General features: G+C 46.2%; 8 protein-coding genes across 8 annotated transcripts; 6 read left to right on the top strand and 2 right to left on the bottom strand.

Moving 5' to 3' along the window:
* The first annotated feature begins 23 nt into the window (after positions 1-23).
* Positions 24-3,753, top strand: SJAG_01315 (ATP-dependent RNA helicase Cdc28). The gene is made up of 4 exons (XM_002172528.2): positions 24-103; positions 150-198; positions 252-379; positions 425-3,753. The coding sequence occupies exons 1-4, from the start codon at positions 65-67 to the stop codon at positions 3,413-3,415; spliced, it is 3,207 nt and encodes a 1,068-aa protein (XP_002172564.2). The 5' UTR covers positions 24-64; the 3' UTR covers positions 3,416-3,753.
* SJAG_01314 (DNA methyltransferase) lies at positions 3,697-4,914 on the top strand. The gene is made up of 2 exons (XM_002172527.2): positions 3,697-3,987; positions 4,047-4,914. The coding sequence occupies exons 1-2, from the start codon at positions 3,817-3,819 to the stop codon at positions 4,854-4,856; spliced, it is 981 nt and encodes a 326-aa protein (XP_002172563.1). The 5' UTR covers positions 3,697-3,816; the 3' UTR covers positions 4,857-4,914.
* Positions 3,987-6,896, bottom strand: SJAG_01312 (ubiquitin carboxy terminal hydrolase Ubp11). The gene has a single exon (XM_002172525.2). The coding sequence runs from the start codon at positions 6,830-6,832 to the stop codon at positions 5,750-5,752; it is 1,083 nt and encodes a 360-aa protein (XP_002172561.2). The 5' UTR covers positions 6,833-6,896; the 3' UTR covers positions 3,987-5,749.
* Positions 5,015-5,508, top strand: SJAG_01313 (DNA-directed RNA polymerase I). The gene is made up of 2 exons (XM_002172526.2): positions 5,015-5,212; positions 5,277-5,508. Exons 1-2 carry the CDS (start codon positions 5,125-5,127, stop codon positions 5,390-5,392), a joined length of 204 nt encoding a protein of 67 aa, XP_002172562.1. The 5' UTR covers positions 5,015-5,124; the 3' UTR covers positions 5,393-5,508.
* A 219-nt stretch (positions 6,897-7,115) lies between the features above and the next one.
* SJAG_01311 (RAN protein kinase Ran1) lies at positions 7,116-10,592 on the top strand. Its single transcript, XM_002172524.2, has one exon. It carries the CDS (start codon positions 7,683-7,685, stop codon positions 9,060-9,062), a length of 1,380 nt encoding a protein of 459 aa, XP_002172560.1. The 5' UTR covers positions 7,116-7,682; the 3' UTR covers positions 9,063-10,592.
* On the top strand, positions 10,529-11,746 carry SJAG_01310 (fructose-bisphosphate aldolase Fba1). The gene has a single exon (XM_002172523.2). It carries the CDS (start codon positions 10,623-10,625, stop codon positions 11,697-11,699), a length of 1,077 nt encoding a protein of 358 aa, XP_002172559.1. The 5' UTR covers positions 10,529-10,622; the 3' UTR covers positions 11,700-11,746.
* Positions 11,747-12,081: 335 nt separating this feature from the next.
* On the top strand, positions 12,082-15,877 carry SJAG_01309 (hypothetical protein). The gene is made up of 3 exons (XM_002172522.2): positions 12,082-12,448; positions 12,618-13,074; positions 13,156-15,877. Exons 1-3 carry the CDS (start codon positions 12,139-12,141, stop codon positions 15,782-15,784), a joined length of 3,396 nt encoding a protein of 1,131 aa, XP_002172558.1. The 5' UTR covers positions 12,082-12,138; the 3' UTR covers positions 15,785-15,877.
* SJAG_05632 (hypothetical protein) lies at positions 15,847-16,481 on the bottom strand. Its single transcript, XM_011050744.1, has one exon. It carries the CDS (start codon positions 16,183-16,185, stop codon positions 15,958-15,960), a length of 228 nt encoding a protein of 75 aa, XP_011049046.1. The 5' UTR covers positions 16,186-16,481; the 3' UTR covers positions 15,847-15,957.
* Position 16,482: the final 1 nt, after the last annotated feature.

Genomic DNA, 16,482 nt, shown 5'->3' with positions numbered 1-16,482 from the left:
GGGTAAAGAGGAACGGCGACACGGTTGACGCGAATTTCTGCCAATACCCAACATTCGCGTCAATATGTCTCTGCAGGCGTTTGTCTCGGACAAAATCATGTCCGTAAGTGTTTGTTTAAGCCAAGGACGTTTTACTAACGAAGAATTAGCTTCTAGGGATGTCTGAGCCGTCCGTTGCTGAGTACATCATTGCAGAAGGTATGCAATCTTTGTGTTTTCGATCTAAACGACTTTACTAAATGTATGAAAAGCCTCTAGTTCGTCCGATGCTTCTTCATTGTACAAAAAACTTGTCGATTTTGGAATGTCAGGTTCGGATGTTGCCGTTTCTAATTTCGCGAAGGAATTGTTTCACAGAGTGCCTCACAAAACTTCGAACGTATGCTACAAATGATTCATATAAGAACTTTTATTGACCTAACAGCGTTCGGCGGACGATTACAAAGCACGGAAAAAAAGGGAACGCGACTTAAGACAAGCACAAATGCTAAACTCCTCCTATAAATTATTAGAAGAAGAGCCTGACGAAGTGAGTACACATCTTACTAAGCGGATTAAGAAACGTCGCCCGGAGGAATCTTCAAACGCACGAAATCGTGTTCGTCGAAACAGAGACGGGCGAGAATGGGAAAGTGATGATGAGGAATACGAAGAAACTGCTTCCTCACATAGTCATACAAGGGAGCATGATGACCGTGCTGGCTCGGAACGCTCTCGTTCCCAATTCACCAGAGCGTCGCTCGACGAAATTGATGAAGGTGATGGAGAGCGTGATGTGCAAGAACGCGCAGACTTCGAAGAGCGGTTACGGAAACGCGACGTTGAACGAGAAGCACAAAAGTTTGTGGAGGATCATTCAAGCAAATTAAGTGCCGAACAACAGTCTCTGAAAAAAATTGTTGACGACCCTGATGCTTTGAGAGAAGCAATACCAGAACTTCGAAAAGTTTCACGACGTAACTATCTCAAGCTGCGTGAGCAACAGCGTCTTGAAATTCTTCGTAGAGAAATTCAGGATGAAGAGAAACTTTTTGCTGGCGAGCGACTGACGAAGCGCGAAATACAAGAATTGGAACGCAAGAAGGAGTTGCTTCGACTGGCGGAAGAACGTATGAAGCTTAGTGCGTCAACGGACGAGTATCAAATGCCCGAAGATTACTTCACGGAAAAAGGAAAGCTTGATCTCAAACGGAAAGAAGCCGTATTGTATCAACGATATCAGGAACGTGAGGACAATGAAAAGGCATATCAGTCTGGGAAGAATGAGACCGAATTAGATGAGTGGGAGCGGTACCAAATTAACAAGGGTGTTCTTCCTGGTACTTCTACTGAGCCCGCAGTTGCTTCAGAGGAATATGATTTTGTCTTTGACGAGTCGCAACAAATCGATTTCATGTTGGATGAACGTTTGCCGCCAGAAGGACAGCAAGTCTCGCCTGAAGAGTTGGCTCGAAAGATGCAAGAAGCTCAACGACAGACTCTTCAGGAGACACGCAAGTCGTTGCCTATTTACCAGCACCGTGATGGCTTACTGCAAGCAATAGAAGAGTATCAAGTCCTTATTGTCGTGGCTGAAACGGGATCAGGAAAAACAACTCAGCTTCCTCAATATCTTCACGAAGCTGGTTATACGAATGGAGGGAAAAAAATATGCTGTACACAACCTCGTCGTGTGGCCGCGATGTCAGTTGCTGCACGAGTTGCAAAGGAGATGAATGTGCGTCTTGGTCAAGAAGTTGGTTATACTATTCGTTTCGAGAATAATACGTCTGAAAAGACTTGTATTAAATACCTTACGGATGGTATGCTGCTACGTGAGTTTCTTACTGAGCCAGACTTGGAAAGTTATTCGGTGATTATTATTGATGAAGCACACGAACGGACACTCCATACAGACATATTGTTTGGATTAGTAAAGGACATTGCGCGTTTTCGACCAGACCTCAAATTACTGATTTCAAGTGCAACCATTGACGCTGAAAAGTTCTCGACTTACTTTGACAACGCGCCTATTTATAATGTTCCTGGTCGCAGATATCCCGTGAGTATATACTATACCCCTCAGCCTGAAGCAAATTACATTCAGGCAGCCATTACCACTGTCTTACAAATCCACACTACGCAAGAAAGTGGTGATATACTGGTTTTTCTCACTGGTCAAGATGAAATTGAGTTAATGTCGGAAAACCTCCAAGAACTTTGTCGCGTTCTTGGGAAAAAAATAAAGGAAATGATTATATGCCCTATTTACGCTAATTTGCCTTCAGAGCTTCAATCTAAAATTTTTGAACCTACCCCTCCCGGTGCGAGGAAAGTTGTATTGGCGACAAATATCGCCGAGACTTCTATCACTATTGACGGCGTGAGTTTTGTTATTGATCCCGGTTTCGTGAAAGAAGATGTTTATAATCCGCGGACGGGCATGCAAAGTTTGGTGACTGTTCCATGCTCCAGGGCTTCGGCCGATCAGCGCGCTGGTCGTGCAGGTCGTGTTGGCCCTGGTAAGTGTTTCCGTTTGTATACACGGTGGACATATAATAATGAGCTTGAGGCTTCAACTTCGCCCGAAATTCAGCGGACAAATCTGACGAGTATCGTTTTGCTTCTCAAGTCCTTGGGTATCAATAATCTGCTTGAGTTTGATTTTATGGATGCTCCACCCCCCGAAACACTTATGCGGTCTCTTGAGTTGCTGTATGCATTGGGTGCCTTGAACAGTAAAGGTGAGTTAACAAAACTCGGCCGTCAAATAGCTGAATTCCCAGCCGATCCAATGCTTTCCAAATCACTCATCGCAGCTTCCATGTATGGTTGTGTAGAAGAGGTACTTTCTGTCGTTGCCATGCTTGGGGAATCATCATCATTATTTTACAGACCACGCGATAAAGTTATGGAAGCAGACAAGTGTCGGGCCAATTTCACGCAGCCGCTTGGTGACCATTTCACGCTATTGCATATATGGAACGAATGGGTGGATACCGATTTCTCCTACTCCTGGGCACGAGAAAACTTTTTGCAGTATCGAAGTCTCTGCCGTGCCCGCGATGTCCGTGATCAACTTGCTAGTTTGTGTGATCGTGTCGAAATTGAGATTGTTGGCAATGGCCTGGACTCGTTTGAACCTATTCAAAAAGCACTATTAGCAGGTTACTTCTGCAACGCTGCCCGACTGGAGCGTACGGGTGACTCATATCGAACTATTAAAACCGGACAAACTGTATTCATCCATCCAAGCTCGACTATGTTGGAAAAGCGACCAAAGTTTATTATCTATTATGAACTGGTTCTCACAAGTAAGGAGTACTGTCGACAGGTTATGGAAATACAACCGGAATGGCTTTTGGAAATTAGTCCCCATTACTTCAAGCCCGAAAACATTCAGGACAGCCGTAAAGGCATGCCGAGAAAGAAATAAAACTTGTCTCTACTCAGAATTGGAGACTTTCTCGTTGTACGAACAATCATTTTTTACACACACGGGAAATAAAAAAGATACGTCTTGCCAATCGAGGCAGACTTGAGGAACTTTTGTCAGTGTTATTTTGGGTTTTATGATTATGTTAATTGATACTTTTTTATAACAAACGTTTGCAAAGAAAGGGCTATTTTGGAAGAATAGTCTGGTTTGAAGGTTGATATACTTTCGTTTAATAATACGACAGTCGGGTTTTTTTTTCTAAATTATTTTCTATCTCCTTGTAAAAAATTTTACGCTTTTTGAATTAGTCACAACAAAAAACCAGGATTGGGTTATTGGAAAAAGATTGTGCTGGTAAATTTTTGGGCCCTGTTGTATTAAAATTTCATAGAAATCAAATGGAAGAAAAGAAATCACAACTTCGTGTGCTAGAATTGTATTCTGGTATTGGGGGCATGCACTTTGCTTTACAAAAATTGAACATAGATTTCAAGGTTGTTTTAGCTGTTGATATTAATCCTCTTGCCAACCAAATATACAATGAGAACTTTGGCAAAATCGCAAAGCATGTATGATGAATATGTTGTAAATATTGGTTTAAGTAACATTAACTAACATAAGGTGAAAGTATGACATTTCAACATTGACGAAGGAACAATTAGATGCCTTACGTTGTGATTTATGGACACTAAGTCCTAGTTGTCAACCTTACACACGCTTAGGCAAGCAACAGGGTCATGCCGATCCAAGGGCGGCAGCGTTTCTGCATGTACTTGAAATCCTTCCGACATGTTCATACAAACCGAAGTTCATATTTATTGAAAACGTTTTTGGATTTGAAACAAGCTGGACGGCAGAAAAGTGTCGGGAAGTGCTCAAAGCCAGCGGTTATGTGTTTCACGAAGTCTTGCTGAGTCCGTTTCAAATTGGCATTCCAAATTCTAGACTTCGTTGGTATGGACTGGCGCGTCTTAAGCGAGATGAAATCGAGAATTCGTGGAATCCGAAATTGTCATTCCCTGATAAGGCGGAGACAATCCGACCAATAAATAATTATCTGGACAAGGAAGTCAATATGGAGAAGCATTCTGTTCCAGTAGATATTCTGCAAAAGTACGGACATCAGTTAGACATAGTGAAACCCAGTGACACACATTCTTGTTGTTTCACACGGGGATATACACATCTCGTTCAAGGCTCCGGTTCTGTATTACAGATGTCCGACCACGAAGACATCAAGAAAGCATTCCTTGAGAACAGATATGATCTGTGTTTGCGGTATTTTACCGTCCGTGAAATAGCTCGCATTATGGGATTCCCTGAAGAATTTACATGGCAAGCAAGCGGTGCTAGTGACAAAGCTATGTACCGGCTTTTAGGAAATAGCATCAACATTCACGTTGTTTCAGCTCTCCAAAAAGAGTTATTAATGAATTAAACAGCTTTTAGACAACGACATTTTAATTTTGGGCATTTCCAAGTAGTTCAATTAACGTAACAAGACACATCGACAAAATTAAGCCAACTGAACAACTGTTTCCGTTTCTGATGCACACAGTGGTTGCAATCCTTGAGGAATGATGGTCATTTGTGTGTTTTCGTAATCATCCATTTGCCTTCTTAGGGCGACTGCTCGGAGATTTCACCAGCTGCCACAAGCAAACCCACCCAAAAAACAAAAAAAGCGATTTTGCACAAATATCACAATGAACAAGGACGCATATCACCCTTCCACTGTCGGTGCTGCTGGTTTCAGCGCTCCTAGACCTGCTACCATGATTTATTTGTGTGCTGGTAAGTTTTTTGCGTAAATTCAGAAATGGTCATATTTGGAGAATGTTTGCTGACAGAAATGTAGATTGTGGTGCTCACAACTCCATCCAAGCCAAGGAGGTCATTCGTTGCCGTGAATGTGGTCACCGTGTGATGTACAAGATGCGTACGAAACGTATGGTTCAATTCGAGGCTCGTTAAGCAACGATACCTTCAGGAAGAGCTTCCTCGAAACAAAAGATAACACAAAACAAATTGGACTGGGTTGAAACGATGGACAAGAGAGTTAGGGATAGTTGGGGAAGGTTGTAAAGCTGGGATGGGTCGTTGGCGAGTGAATGAAGATTGAGTGATGGTACAAACGAGAGTGAGACAGGCACTGCCCTTGTGAATCTGCTGCATTGTCGTGGTTCACTTTGGCCGCCAAAAGCAAACTGCCATTTGAAAATCTCGCTGCCTTAGAGACAACGGCTGCGTCGACAGATACGATGGATACACAAAAATAGTAGGAGCAAAAAAGTAGGACATGTGACAGTTTAATGCAGCTTTTCATTGCCTTTAAGGATCGACTCCGGCTATGAAAGATTCCCGTTCGTAAAACAGTATACACACTTTCTGGCTCTGATCGAGCACAGAGGACATGGACACTTTACGAGTTTGTGAGTCGCTTGTAAGCCACCAGCTGCCCAGAGCTGTGCGGTAGCACGAATAATGACCAAAAGAAGGACTGCCTCTATGAACAACGACAGCTTTCAGCACGTAAGATCGAGCGTCCGTATCGGAGGCATGCAGCTTACGCGGGTAGTTTATCCGACAATTGTTTCGCTCAAGACCCCGATGAGGATCGTAGTAGGAGCGTTGTAGAAACAAAATTAGAATGGATGGCAGGTGTGTCCAAGTTAGGGAACGCGTGCATGATGTTGGCTCAACGGTGCTACCGTTTACGACTCGGCGTTTTTTAGAGCAGTTGGTACAGTGGTACCCTTCAATGCTGTCGGATGCGTTTTGTTGTAGCAATTGAGACAAACTCAAGTTGTTCCAGCTCTTACTGATGCTTTCGGGAGGAAGCGACAGCTCTAAACTTAATGTGCTGAAATAGGTGTCGCTGACAGATAGACAGCGACCACATGTGACACGCTGCCTCATGCGTCCGATGAATGGCCATGGGAAGGGTACTTTGTAGCACTGTTTTAAAGCTTGAAACTGCGTTGTTCTAGGTTGGTTCTGAAGAGTTTCCAAAAGACATTGAAGAAATTCATGAGCGTCCTGTTGTCGAGACCGTTGTATACTCCGTCCAATGGCATAATTCAGCTTGAGGACAAGTTTGTTCACGTTCTGTGTTCTGTTTGTCTGTCCGTTCAAGAGATGAAGGATTTCCTCGAGAGCCTCATTCAATGGAGTAAAAGATTTACGCGAACGGAGTACATCAAGAAGAGATTCTAAACTTGCTAATGCTTGAACGATACAATTAATAAAGCAATCATTCCCTGTTGCGTTGTAAAGACCGACGACCTTTGAGTCGCCAGTGACTTTTCGCGATTGTGAGGGCTGTATAAGCAGCCAGAGGCCAGCGGCAGCACCAGTGGCAGTTAAAGCGGTCAGTAACATTTTCAATCCGCTTCTACTGCCTTTAACGGCCATTTTCTGGAGCTTGCATTTGATATGGGAGAAGATCCAATATAGGGAGGGCAATACTAGTAAGGGTACTAACTGAGCTTAATTTAATGCAGTATGTACGGGCGCGTTAAATGAAATAAACCGACTTTACGAGACTTATCAATGTGTTCGTTAACTTTCTGTAATCTACACTAATCTAGTTACTGAAATGTGCTGCACAATACAGTATTAATCCGCCCTTATCCGTATTTCTCCTTGCAATTCCTTATTTCCCTAACCGATCGCTGCAACCTAAGTATGGCAGTTCCTTTGTTTGGGTCTCCTACGTGTAGCCCGCGTTCAGATTTCTTCATCTACCACCACCGTCAATTCCCGGATTTTGCACGAGTTTGTGCTCGAAAACTGTTGAAGGACGCGTAAAAAGGATCCTTCCGTCTTTGTTTGTGTAATTGAGGTCTGTGGGAGTGCTCGACGGCCTTGATACACAGTTCGCAAGCTCATTTCCTTTGTTTGACGTGTTTTCTTAACCGCAGACGGCTGTCCTTCGAAGCTTTTGGCCCTGTGTTTTCTGTGCTGGTCGCATACTGAAGACGTAAAACACTCGTTGGGGTCAGAAACGTATAGAGCTTATCCGTGTTTGTTTTTAGCGGTTGTGTGTTTGTTGACGTAAAAAGGTTTCGTGACCGACCTGCGGTATTTCTGACGGTTTCTTCAACAGTTACCCCTCGTTTATACGTGTAACGTGTCTTGTTTATCTGGTAAACGCTATAGAAAGTGGTGGATTTGTGCGACAAATACTGTTTCTGTGAATTTAACACACTTTCACAACCACTGTGTTTTCATCAAACTATATTGAGCTTCGGCTTACATAGAAATGAATCCGGCTCTTCATTTACGACCGGAAGACAGAATTGGTCTGATTCTCGGGGACTGGCTTCGAATTGTCGCAATCATCGGAATTGGCACCTACGGAGTCGTGTACCGTGCCGTTGATATTTACGACAGCAGCGTATACGCTGTAAAAACACTTTCCAAGACCGGTCTTAGTGCCAGTCAACGAGATCAACAGGCCCGGGAACTGGCCTTGCACGCAAAAGTCCAATCCCACACAAGCATTCTCTCGTTATACCGTGTGCTGGACACCGACGACGCAATCCATGTTGTATTGCAATACTGTCCAGAGGGCGACCTATTCTCTCATATCACGGAAAAAAACGCGTACGCCGGAAATGATACGCTTATCAAACATGTGTTTCTGCAAATCGTGGACGCCATTGAGCATTGCCACTCAAAAGGCATATATCATCGCGACTTGAAGCCAGAAAACATCCTCGTTGATAATAACAGCACCAAAGTCTATTTAGCTGATTTTGGTTTGGCGACGACTGAGTCGTGGTCGATGGATTACGGGTGCGGAAGCCTGTTTTACATGTCGCCCGAATGTCAGCAAAATGAACAGTCCAACTCACAAGCTCTACAGCCTCAACCATCACAGCAGAACGGCTCAGCCTCCACACCCCAGCAAAAGGGCTTTTCCACGGCTGCTAATGATGTTTGGGCTCTCGGGATCATCCTCATTAATCTTACTTGCCAACGGAATCCCTGGAAACGCGCTTGTGCCCAAACCGATGGAACGTACCGCACCTTCTTGCACAATCCCTATTTCCTCCAGTCCATACTGCCGATCAGCTATGCCCTCAACACCCTCCTCAACCGTATTCTCGACCATAATCCCCTCACACGCATTACCATACCAGAGCTGCGCGTCGCCGTAGAAAACTGTCCGGCCTTCTCTCGACGGCTCCGGCCGCAACCCCTTATATCCGAGCGTTTTTACGCTGTCCAGAAACAGCAGCAGCAGCAGTATCAGCAATCGGGTAAGAAAGTGCATATTGGTCTTCCATGGCCTCCTACACCGCAGGTGCTGCAACCGCAGTCGCCCTGGGCTCCGACATCACTGGCACAAGCCCGTGCACCTGAAATATCTACACCGCCGCTGTCTGCTGCTCCGACAGCTACGTCTGTGTATGCATCCACTCCGCGAACGCCGACGCGCCTTTCAACGGCGGCCACCTCGCTTAAGGACATTAGTCCTGAAGCAGCCAATGTCTACGCTGGACCGTTTAGTCGAAGTTTGAATATGCCGCAGGTAATGCCCCTTTCGCCCTATCACCAGGAATGGCATCCTCAACTTTACCAACAGTCTCTAAACGGTTATTCGCCGGCTGCTTGTTTGCGACGGTTCGATGTATGAGCAGCATAATTCCTGTCGTCCAAAAGCCATGGACCCGGACTTTTGCATAATTCTTGCCCCGCTTTGCAACAGGCGGGGCAGTCTTGCTGCTGCTTCTGTTGATGATGATGATGATGAATGTCGTGAAGCGTAATTGCTAAATGCGCTGGAAAACATCATTCTGAGCGCATCCTCGTGTACCCGTGTACCTGTGTATTTTTCTCTTTTTTTTTTCTTTTTTTATACTTTCTCCTTTTATTTTTCTGTTATTTTTCTTTAATTATTTCATCTTTTCTTATTAAACGGCACTCTTTCTCGGTTTTTCTTATTTTAACAAATATTCGCGTTTCTCCTTTTCAATTCCTTTCTCTTTTTCGTTTCGTTCATGCAGTTTCTCAAACAAATCGGCGGATCGCTTGTCCCTGGTTTCCCTGTGTGTTATGGATACACTTGCTGAATGGAAATACAGAGTCTGCAATTCTTGTTCACTCACATCTGTTGTCTTTTTATACGAGACAATTGCTTTACTTGCGACAATTATAGTCGCCCATCTTTCGCTTTGCTTACCGAACACGTTGGTAACGCAAGTCCAACTATTAAGAAAAATCAACCACAATTAAACACAAAAACGCGGGCGCATGTTGCACATCCCATGGCAAAGGAATTTATCTCAATTAAACGTCCCTTCTATCAGGCGAGCTTCGTGCACCCTGTGGACCTGCTCCAATGACCAACATTCGCTACTATGTGCGCCATTCCATCGCTGGCGCCCTTGTAGCAAGAAAATAGACAACGCGTGACATCATCCCCACGATCGGGCATCGCGGAGAACCCCACACTGCTTAAAGCGAACCTTATCCTTGGTTGGTTCACAAGGCACGTGAACACGCAGCCGAGCCATCCCTCGGAGAAGGGGCAAATAAGCATCGCTAACCAGATTCGCTTATTACGGACGATACTGCACGCTATTCGCAAACCCAGACGCACGGAACACGCTTATTGGCGCAGCGGAGTCTTAGGGTTACTAGATGGATCGAATCGCAGCACATGCAACAAATCATCTGTGCACACCATTTCTCCGCGATAAGCAGCTTTTGCACGCTGTCATCATGCACACGTCACCGTCGCGCTTCATCTAGTGTGTGTTCGGACGCGGGTGAAAAATTTGTCACAACGTATCCGTCCCCCCCTCACCCCCTAAAACGTGCCACCACTGCATTAGTTAACAATTTCTCTAAGATGCCCGTGCATAGAAACATCATAATGTCATTAGTGAAACCAGTTCCGCGCTTCCTGAGCTCATGCATACACGCGACAGCCGTCGTCGGGTGTGGAAAAGTCTCGGGGTTTTTGGCTCGAGCGCCGATGTCAACGGTCGCGCTTATTAGGCGATGCCCACTAATGACGTCTGGCGGAACAATCACTCGTCGCTCATTGGCTACAGGCTGGCCAGGACGGCTCCGCAGTGGCAATCAGCTGATAGGTTTTTCCGAGCCCAGCCTGCCTCGAGGGTATAAAAGGATCAGTGTTCGTCCCCATTCATCATCACATCTGCATATTCCATCAGATTCAACAAACAACATGGGTGTTCTCGATATCGTTCCTACTGGTGTCATCACTGGCGACAACGTCTTGAAGTTGTTCACCTACGCTCGTGAGCACGGCTTTGCCATCCCTGCCATCAACGTCACCTCCTCTTCCACTGCTATTGCTGCTTTGGAGGCTGCTCGTGAGGCTCGTTCCCCCATCATCCTTCAATGCTCCAACGGTGGTTCTGCCTACTTCGCCGGTAAGGCCTCCTCCAACGAGGGCCAAAAGGCTTCCATTGCCGGTTCCATTGCTGCTGCCCACTACATCCGCAGCATTGCTCCCTTCTACGGTGTTCCCGTCGTCCTTCACTCTGACCACTGTGCCAAGAAGCTCCTTCCCTGGATGAACGGTATGTTCGAGGCTGACGAGGCCTACTTCAAGGTCCACGGCGAGCCCCTTTTCTCCTCCCACATGCTTGACTTGTCCGAGGAGCCCAAGCCCGAGAACATTGCTCAAGTTAAGGCTTACTGCAAGCGTGCTGCTCCCATGAAGATCTGGATCGAGATGGAGATCGGTATCACTGGTGGTGAGGAGGATGGTGTCGACAACTCTGGTGTCGACCACACCCAACTCTACACTACCCCCGAGGACATCTGGGATGTTTACCGTGAGCTCTCTGAGGTCACCCCCTACTTCTCCATTGCCGCTGCCTTCGGTAACGTCCACGGTGTCTACAAGCCCGGTAACGTCAAGCTTCAACCCGCTCTTTTGGGCAAGCACCAAGAGTACGTTAAGGCTCAATTGAAGACCAACAACGTCAAGCCCGTCTTCTTCGTCTTCCACGGTGGCTCTGGTTCCTCCGTCGAGGAGTTCCGTACCGGTATCAAGAACGGTGTTGTCAAGGTCAACTTGGACACTGACACCCAATACGCTTACCTCGAGGGTATCCGTGACTACGTCTTGAACAAGAAGGACTACCTCATGGCTCCCGTTGGTAACCCCGAGGGTGCTGACAAGCCCAACAAGAAGTTCTTCGACCCCCGTGTCTGGGTTTTCGAGGGTGAGAAGACTATGACCAAGCGTGTCAAGAAGGCCTTGGAGGACTTCTATGCCACCAACACCTTGTAAACTTCTTAAGTTTATAATTTAGATCAATAGATGATGTGTTATGCAAGGTAAACTGGGCGAGGTGGGAGGTTTGGTAGCTTTTTGTTTTTCTGTTGAGGTCTCTTTGTGTGTTGTGTCTGTGGTTGTGGTCCTGCTCAGTCCCAGTCTTGGTCTCAGTCTCAGTCTTCGTTTCACTTCTCTGGCATGGACAGCGGTGTCGAGGGTCTGACTCGATTTCTTCCTCCCAGCTCTCTTCCCTCCCTGTGCGCTGCTGCCGCTGCTTACTCTCCTCCAGACTCCTCCTCCACCGTGCTCTATCTTGCTACTGCTCGCTAAACCTTAAATAACATTCGTTACGTTACTACCCACTATATTCGCATACAGATCATTCGCTGCGCCGCGCTCCACGTCGCTTCTCCTGCTCAGTCAGCTTCTCTCTTCGACAACGTGTGCCATCTCCATGCACCAACCGATCCAGCAACTTCACTTCTTCTTGGACCGTTCTCTAGACAAACACGAACAGATCGCTCATCATGTGCGGAAACTTGGATCCACAGACGAATGGATGCTTTTGACGCCGTCTGCGTCCGCAATGGCAGGGTACGAGGATTTGCTGTCAATGCAGGAGGACGAACTGCTGGATTTTGACTTTTTCGCGTCTCATGTGCTCCATGTGAGTGCTGCTGTACAAAGTGGTGATGACTTTATAGTCCCCTGTCTCAACAATAAACAAGTGGTTGTCACTAGAGGCGAAATTCACACTGGAAAAGGTAGGCGTCGCGAACGAGAGTGTGTATGAGGCGAGTGTGACCGCAATGAGTTGAAGCATCAGTAGAAGTGAACGTACTCGTACGAAGGGCTGCTCCTGTTTCTTTCTCTTTCTCTCTCTCTCTGTTTCTGCGTTTCCCCTTTTGTCTTTCTTCTTGGCTAATGCTGCAGGCTTTAGAACGGAACGTACAGTGCGTATCATTGGCGACGCTTATGTTGTAAGGTCGGCTGAAAATAAGCTTCCACCTGTCGTCTTGTTCACCGACGACTTCTTAGTACCACTTTCCTTCCTTGAACCAAAACATGAAATCAGCAAGCAGACCGTTCCGGTCCCTCCCGCTCGTCGTCGAGCCAATTCCGTCTTCTCAATGGCTTCCCTGCGGTTTCTGGCTGCTGAGGTGCATGAGGCTTTGTTTCCTCAATTGGAACAACTTACATATGATTTTCTCCAGGTGCATCTGTCACAAACGACCTCTGAAGATGAAGTTTGCGACTATGAGACCTTTTTCGCTGACGTTGATGCGTACCTCCAAGCAGGAATCGATGCCGTCTCAACCCTGAGCATGGACCTCCAAAGACGGTTGTTGGAAGTCGCTACGGATGATGAAGTGACGGGTGCCGTGGAAAGGTATGTCACATTGCACGCGAGTAGTGACTCTGGGCGACACTTTTCTTTTTTCTTTCGTTTTTGCTAATATTCCCGCTTTAGTTACCTCCTTGAATCAGTTTACGAACTCGTTTTCTTTCGCTACACTCAGGCATACAGGGACAAGGATGCAGAGCTCGGGAATGCATTGGCGTCTATGAAACAAATAACCTTGCTGCAACTGAATATGCCCGAGGTGTCTCCGACACTTGAAAAACGAATTGCCGACTCCGTCCGTGAGTTTAATCTCATCGGTCTAGCTCGCTCACCACTCGAAAAACTGCACCATCTTGTTACTGCTACTCATTGTTTGGCGAAGGATCGAGAGGCTCTCGGAGGCGATGCACTCATTCCCATGCTCATGTGCACGCTCGTTCGTACAGACCTCGTGAACATAGAGTCTAACATTGCTTTCATTCGTCGACACTCTTCGCGAGAAACGCGAACTGACAGCGGGGAATTTGCTTTGAGCACGCTCGCCGGAGTCTGCTTCTACGCGCTCTCCAACAAACAGACGCTTGCCGCTGAGAGTGACATGTTTGGTCAGGTGTTGCAGGCGGTAAAGGAAGGAAAAAGTTTGCAAACTTTGGGTGAGCTGGTACACGGCGACCACAAGGTGCTGCTTGCACGGTGTTCGCAGTACTCAGAGTCGCTTCCCTTTCTCGCTCTGCGGTATGAACAATACACGCTTTTCAAGAGTCTGCTATCGTGCGAATTGTTTGATGCCGACTTTTTGTATACCGATGAGAACGCGCGTGGAGACACGTTGTTGTGTATTTTGCTTCAACATTCGCAAACAGAACTTGTTCCGCTTTTACTTAATCGACTTTCCGAAGGGACGCCACGCACAGATGGCTCATCGGCGCTCGATGACTACGTTGCCCGTTCCATTACTACTCGCTCAGTAGTTGGCTTGCCTGCCGCGCTTCCCATGCTACGCGTTCCTTGGGAATATCCGGTGAATGGATCAACACTTCTTTGGCGACTCTCCCGCTCTCGGTCTACTGATGCGCTTCTGGCCGTATTTAATGCCTACAAACAATTAGATGCAAGGACACTGAAAGTCCACATCGACCGTAAGAAAGGACGTACGCTTTTGCATACGCTGACTGAACCAAAACTTCTGCGCAAGGTTCTTGGTATAGCCGCGGGTGATTCAACTATCGTCAATGCGCAGGACTCCAAAGGAAACACGCCGCTAATGCATCATATTATTCACCGTCACACAGCTGCAGTCTTATGTTTATTGGAAGATCCAGCGGTACGGTATAGTGTCACAAACCGGCAGGGACTTACGGCGGTACATCTTGCCGCTACACTTGGACTCGACGCCGACAGATCAGTGCTGAAGGCACTGACGGAACGCTCTAAAATTCCTTTGCGCGCCTTTATTACCGGCGATACTCCAATGCACACGTTGGCCAAACGCTATGAGCCTAGCAATGTTTGGGATGCATTTTTGGAGTTTTGGTCGGAAGAACTGGAACAAAAAGTTGATGTGTATAATAATTCACTTGAACAACCTGGTATTCCTATTCCACTGCCATCAGATGAGTCTTTTGAACTTTCCAACAAGATGGCGTTCCACGTGGTCCGAGAACGTTTTGCCAATGTCGCTAAGACACCATTGCAAGCATGCGTGTTATCGGCGTACGTAGAGGAGGATGAAGTGTTGTACGCAATTTGTACCGTGCTCCCGCCCTCCAAACTGCCGCTTTGGGTTTTTCGTTCTCAGGCTGATTTTGATCTGCTTCACCATTCGCTCGTGCGTTCTTCTCCCGCTACATGGTTGCCGGAGTGCAATCTGTTACCGAAACATTTATGCCTTTTGTCAATGAACGCTGTTCGCTCTGTGCTTTTTGAAAATATTAATCGACTGGACATGTACCTGTCCCATCTAATCTCCCATATGAGCAAAGAGACGGAACTGATTTTGCACGAATTTTTGACGGCTCCAGGTTCGCTGGAAAAGGCGAAGCTCGTGTCAGCTAGTACTAAGGCCGAACAGGCCATGTCTGAGCACATCCACTGCACTTACAGTGCTATGGAATTGAATGACGAAACGGACGCATTTTTAATATACGCTCAACGATCTCTTGTTCAATTGGAGGCGTCGTATGCCAAGCTAGAAGATAGCATGCGGGCGTTGTTTGCTGAGCGACGCAAACATGCACAAGTGTTGGAGCTGCTGTACTTGAAAATGCAAAGACAACGGTCGTTGTTGGGAACAATCTCGCTTTCTACGCTGCAGGAACGAGCCTGTAGTGATTACTTCCTCCCTCACACGAACAGTTTTTTCAAACGCATCTACTTGAGTCGCAGTCTAATTGCTGGTATGCGGAAAGCTTTAGAAAGAGCGGGCACTCTGTTCGAAGAGATAATGGACGTGAAAGATGAGTGTGATCATCTAAAAACACAACTGGATGAGGGTTCGAAGAAGCAACAAGACATCTGGGGTCTTTCAATATTGACCGAACGACGCGAGAGGCAATACGTCGCGATCTCCTCGAGGTACGATGTTCTTAAGAAGAGATATCATAACCAAAGCGTTCTTTTTCGTTACGCACAAACCTACCTGGCGGGTGAGCTTTCTTCACTGCATGAAAGCCGTGCTCAAGACATGAGCAAAGCGATTTTATGGTTTGCTCAAAATAACATAGATGTTAGTCTGCCGGCAGACTTTCGAAAATGATTTGTGAGTTTACGACAGATCCTACTACGTATTTAATTACTACGACTACTTAGACGATGTAATGACACGATATGAATAATTTTGTTCTATAAAGTGGGGGAGAGAGTCTAAGGGAAGGAATGTGATTTACGGAAGAGGAGGAATTGGAGAGGAAAACGAAACTGTTGAGGAGGCTATCGACTTTTTTGCTGTTTATGACGGTCAGGAGGAGACAAGGTTGCAATTTGGTGCGGTGAACATCTTCGTAAGGTTCTTGAGCAGAGTGAGGATTTCCAGAAGGGAGATTTTGAGGCTGTTGCTGCACTCAGGATTCTTATGACACGACATTCTTGTACAACTTTGCCAAAAAGAAGTTTTGTACACACATCGTACTTGCCAACGACTGTACTGAGCGGAGACATAAAACTTTTTAAATGCTGCGAATGTAATGTGAATCCTACTACTATGAACGACTATCTCTACCAACTACGTCAAGTCACCTTTAGTATGCTGTTCATACAATCCGTCTACAACTGCTCATGATCAGTGAAAAGCAAGGGGCGTCCTGACTTCCGACAAAGACACTCGTGTTACTATTGCATCTGCTTTCCAGCCCATCCTCACCAAGTAAAACGATTTTCCCAACTATGTCGTTTGAGAATCAGTTCATACCCTTTCACCTTCATGAAAATCCACACCATAATTCATTTCAGAAATCA

This window comes from Schizosaccharomyces japonicus (genome assembly GCF_000149845.2).
Source record: "Schizosaccharomyces japonicus yFS275 unplaced genomic scaffold supercont5.3, whole genome shotgun sequence".
Classification (NCBI taxonomy): domain Eukaryota; kingdom Fungi; phylum Ascomycota; class Schizosaccharomycetes; order Schizosaccharomycetales; family Schizosaccharomycetaceae; genus Schizosaccharomyces; species Schizosaccharomyces japonicus.
The sequence above is the reverse complement of the archived record's forward strand: the minus strand, read 5'-3'. Positions and strand labels throughout refer to the sequence as shown.

Bases quoted from the DNA above. Each gene is read 5' to 3' on its own strand.
- SJAG_01315 (XM_002172528.2), top strand. From the start codon at position 65: ATGTCTCTGCAGGCGTTTGTCTCGGACAAAATCATGTCC. The intron at 199-251 runs GTATGCAATCTT...ATGTATGAAAAG, and splicing joins TGAGTACATCATTGCAGAAG to CCTCTAGTTCGTCCGATGCT. The intron at 380-424 runs GTATGCTACAAA...TTGACCTAACAG, and splicing joins TGCCTCACAAAACTTCGAAC to CGTTCGGCGGACGATTACAA.
- SJAG_01314 (XM_002172527.2), top strand. From the start codon at position 3,817: ATGGAAGAAAAGAAATCACAACTTCGTGTGCTAGAATTGTATTCTGGT. The intron at 3,988-4,046 runs GTATGATGAATA...ATAAGGTGAAAG, and splicing joins TTGGCAAAATCGCAAAGCAT to TATGACATTTCAACATTGAC.
- SJAG_01313 (XM_002172526.2), top strand. From the start codon at position 5,125: ATGAACAAGGACGCATATCACCCTTCCACTGTCGGTGCTGCTGGTTTC. The intron at 5,213-5,276 runs GTAAGTTTTTTG...ACAGAAATGTAG, and splicing joins CATGATTTATTTGTGTGCTG to ATTGTGGTGCTCACAACTCC.
- SJAG_01312 (XM_002172525.2), bottom strand. From the start codon at position 6,832: ATGGCCGTTAAAGGCAGTAGAAGCGGATTGAAAATGTTACTGACCGCT.
- SJAG_01311 (XM_002172524.2), top strand. From the start codon at position 7,683: ATGAATCCGGCTCTTCATTTACGACCGGAAGACAGAATTGGTCTGATT.
- SJAG_01310 (XM_002172523.2), top strand. From the start codon at position 10,623: ATGGGTGTTCTCGATATCGTTCCTACTGGTGTCATCACTGGCGACAAC.
- SJAG_01309 (XM_002172522.2), top strand. From the start codon at position 12,139: ATGCACCAACCGATCCAGCAACTTCACTTCTTCTTGGACCGTTCTCTA. The intron at 12,449-12,617 runs GTAGGCGTCGCG...CTAATGCTGCAG, and splicing joins CGAAATTCACACTGGAAAAG to GCTTTAGAACGGAACGTACA. The intron at 13,075-13,155 runs GTATGTCACATT...TTCCCGCTTTAG, and splicing joins GTGACGGGTGCCGTGGAAAG to TTACCTCCTTGAATCAGTTT.
- SJAG_05632 (XM_011050744.1), bottom strand. From the start codon at position 16,185: ATGTCTCCGCTCAGTACAGTCGTTGGCAAGTACGATGTGTGTACAAAA.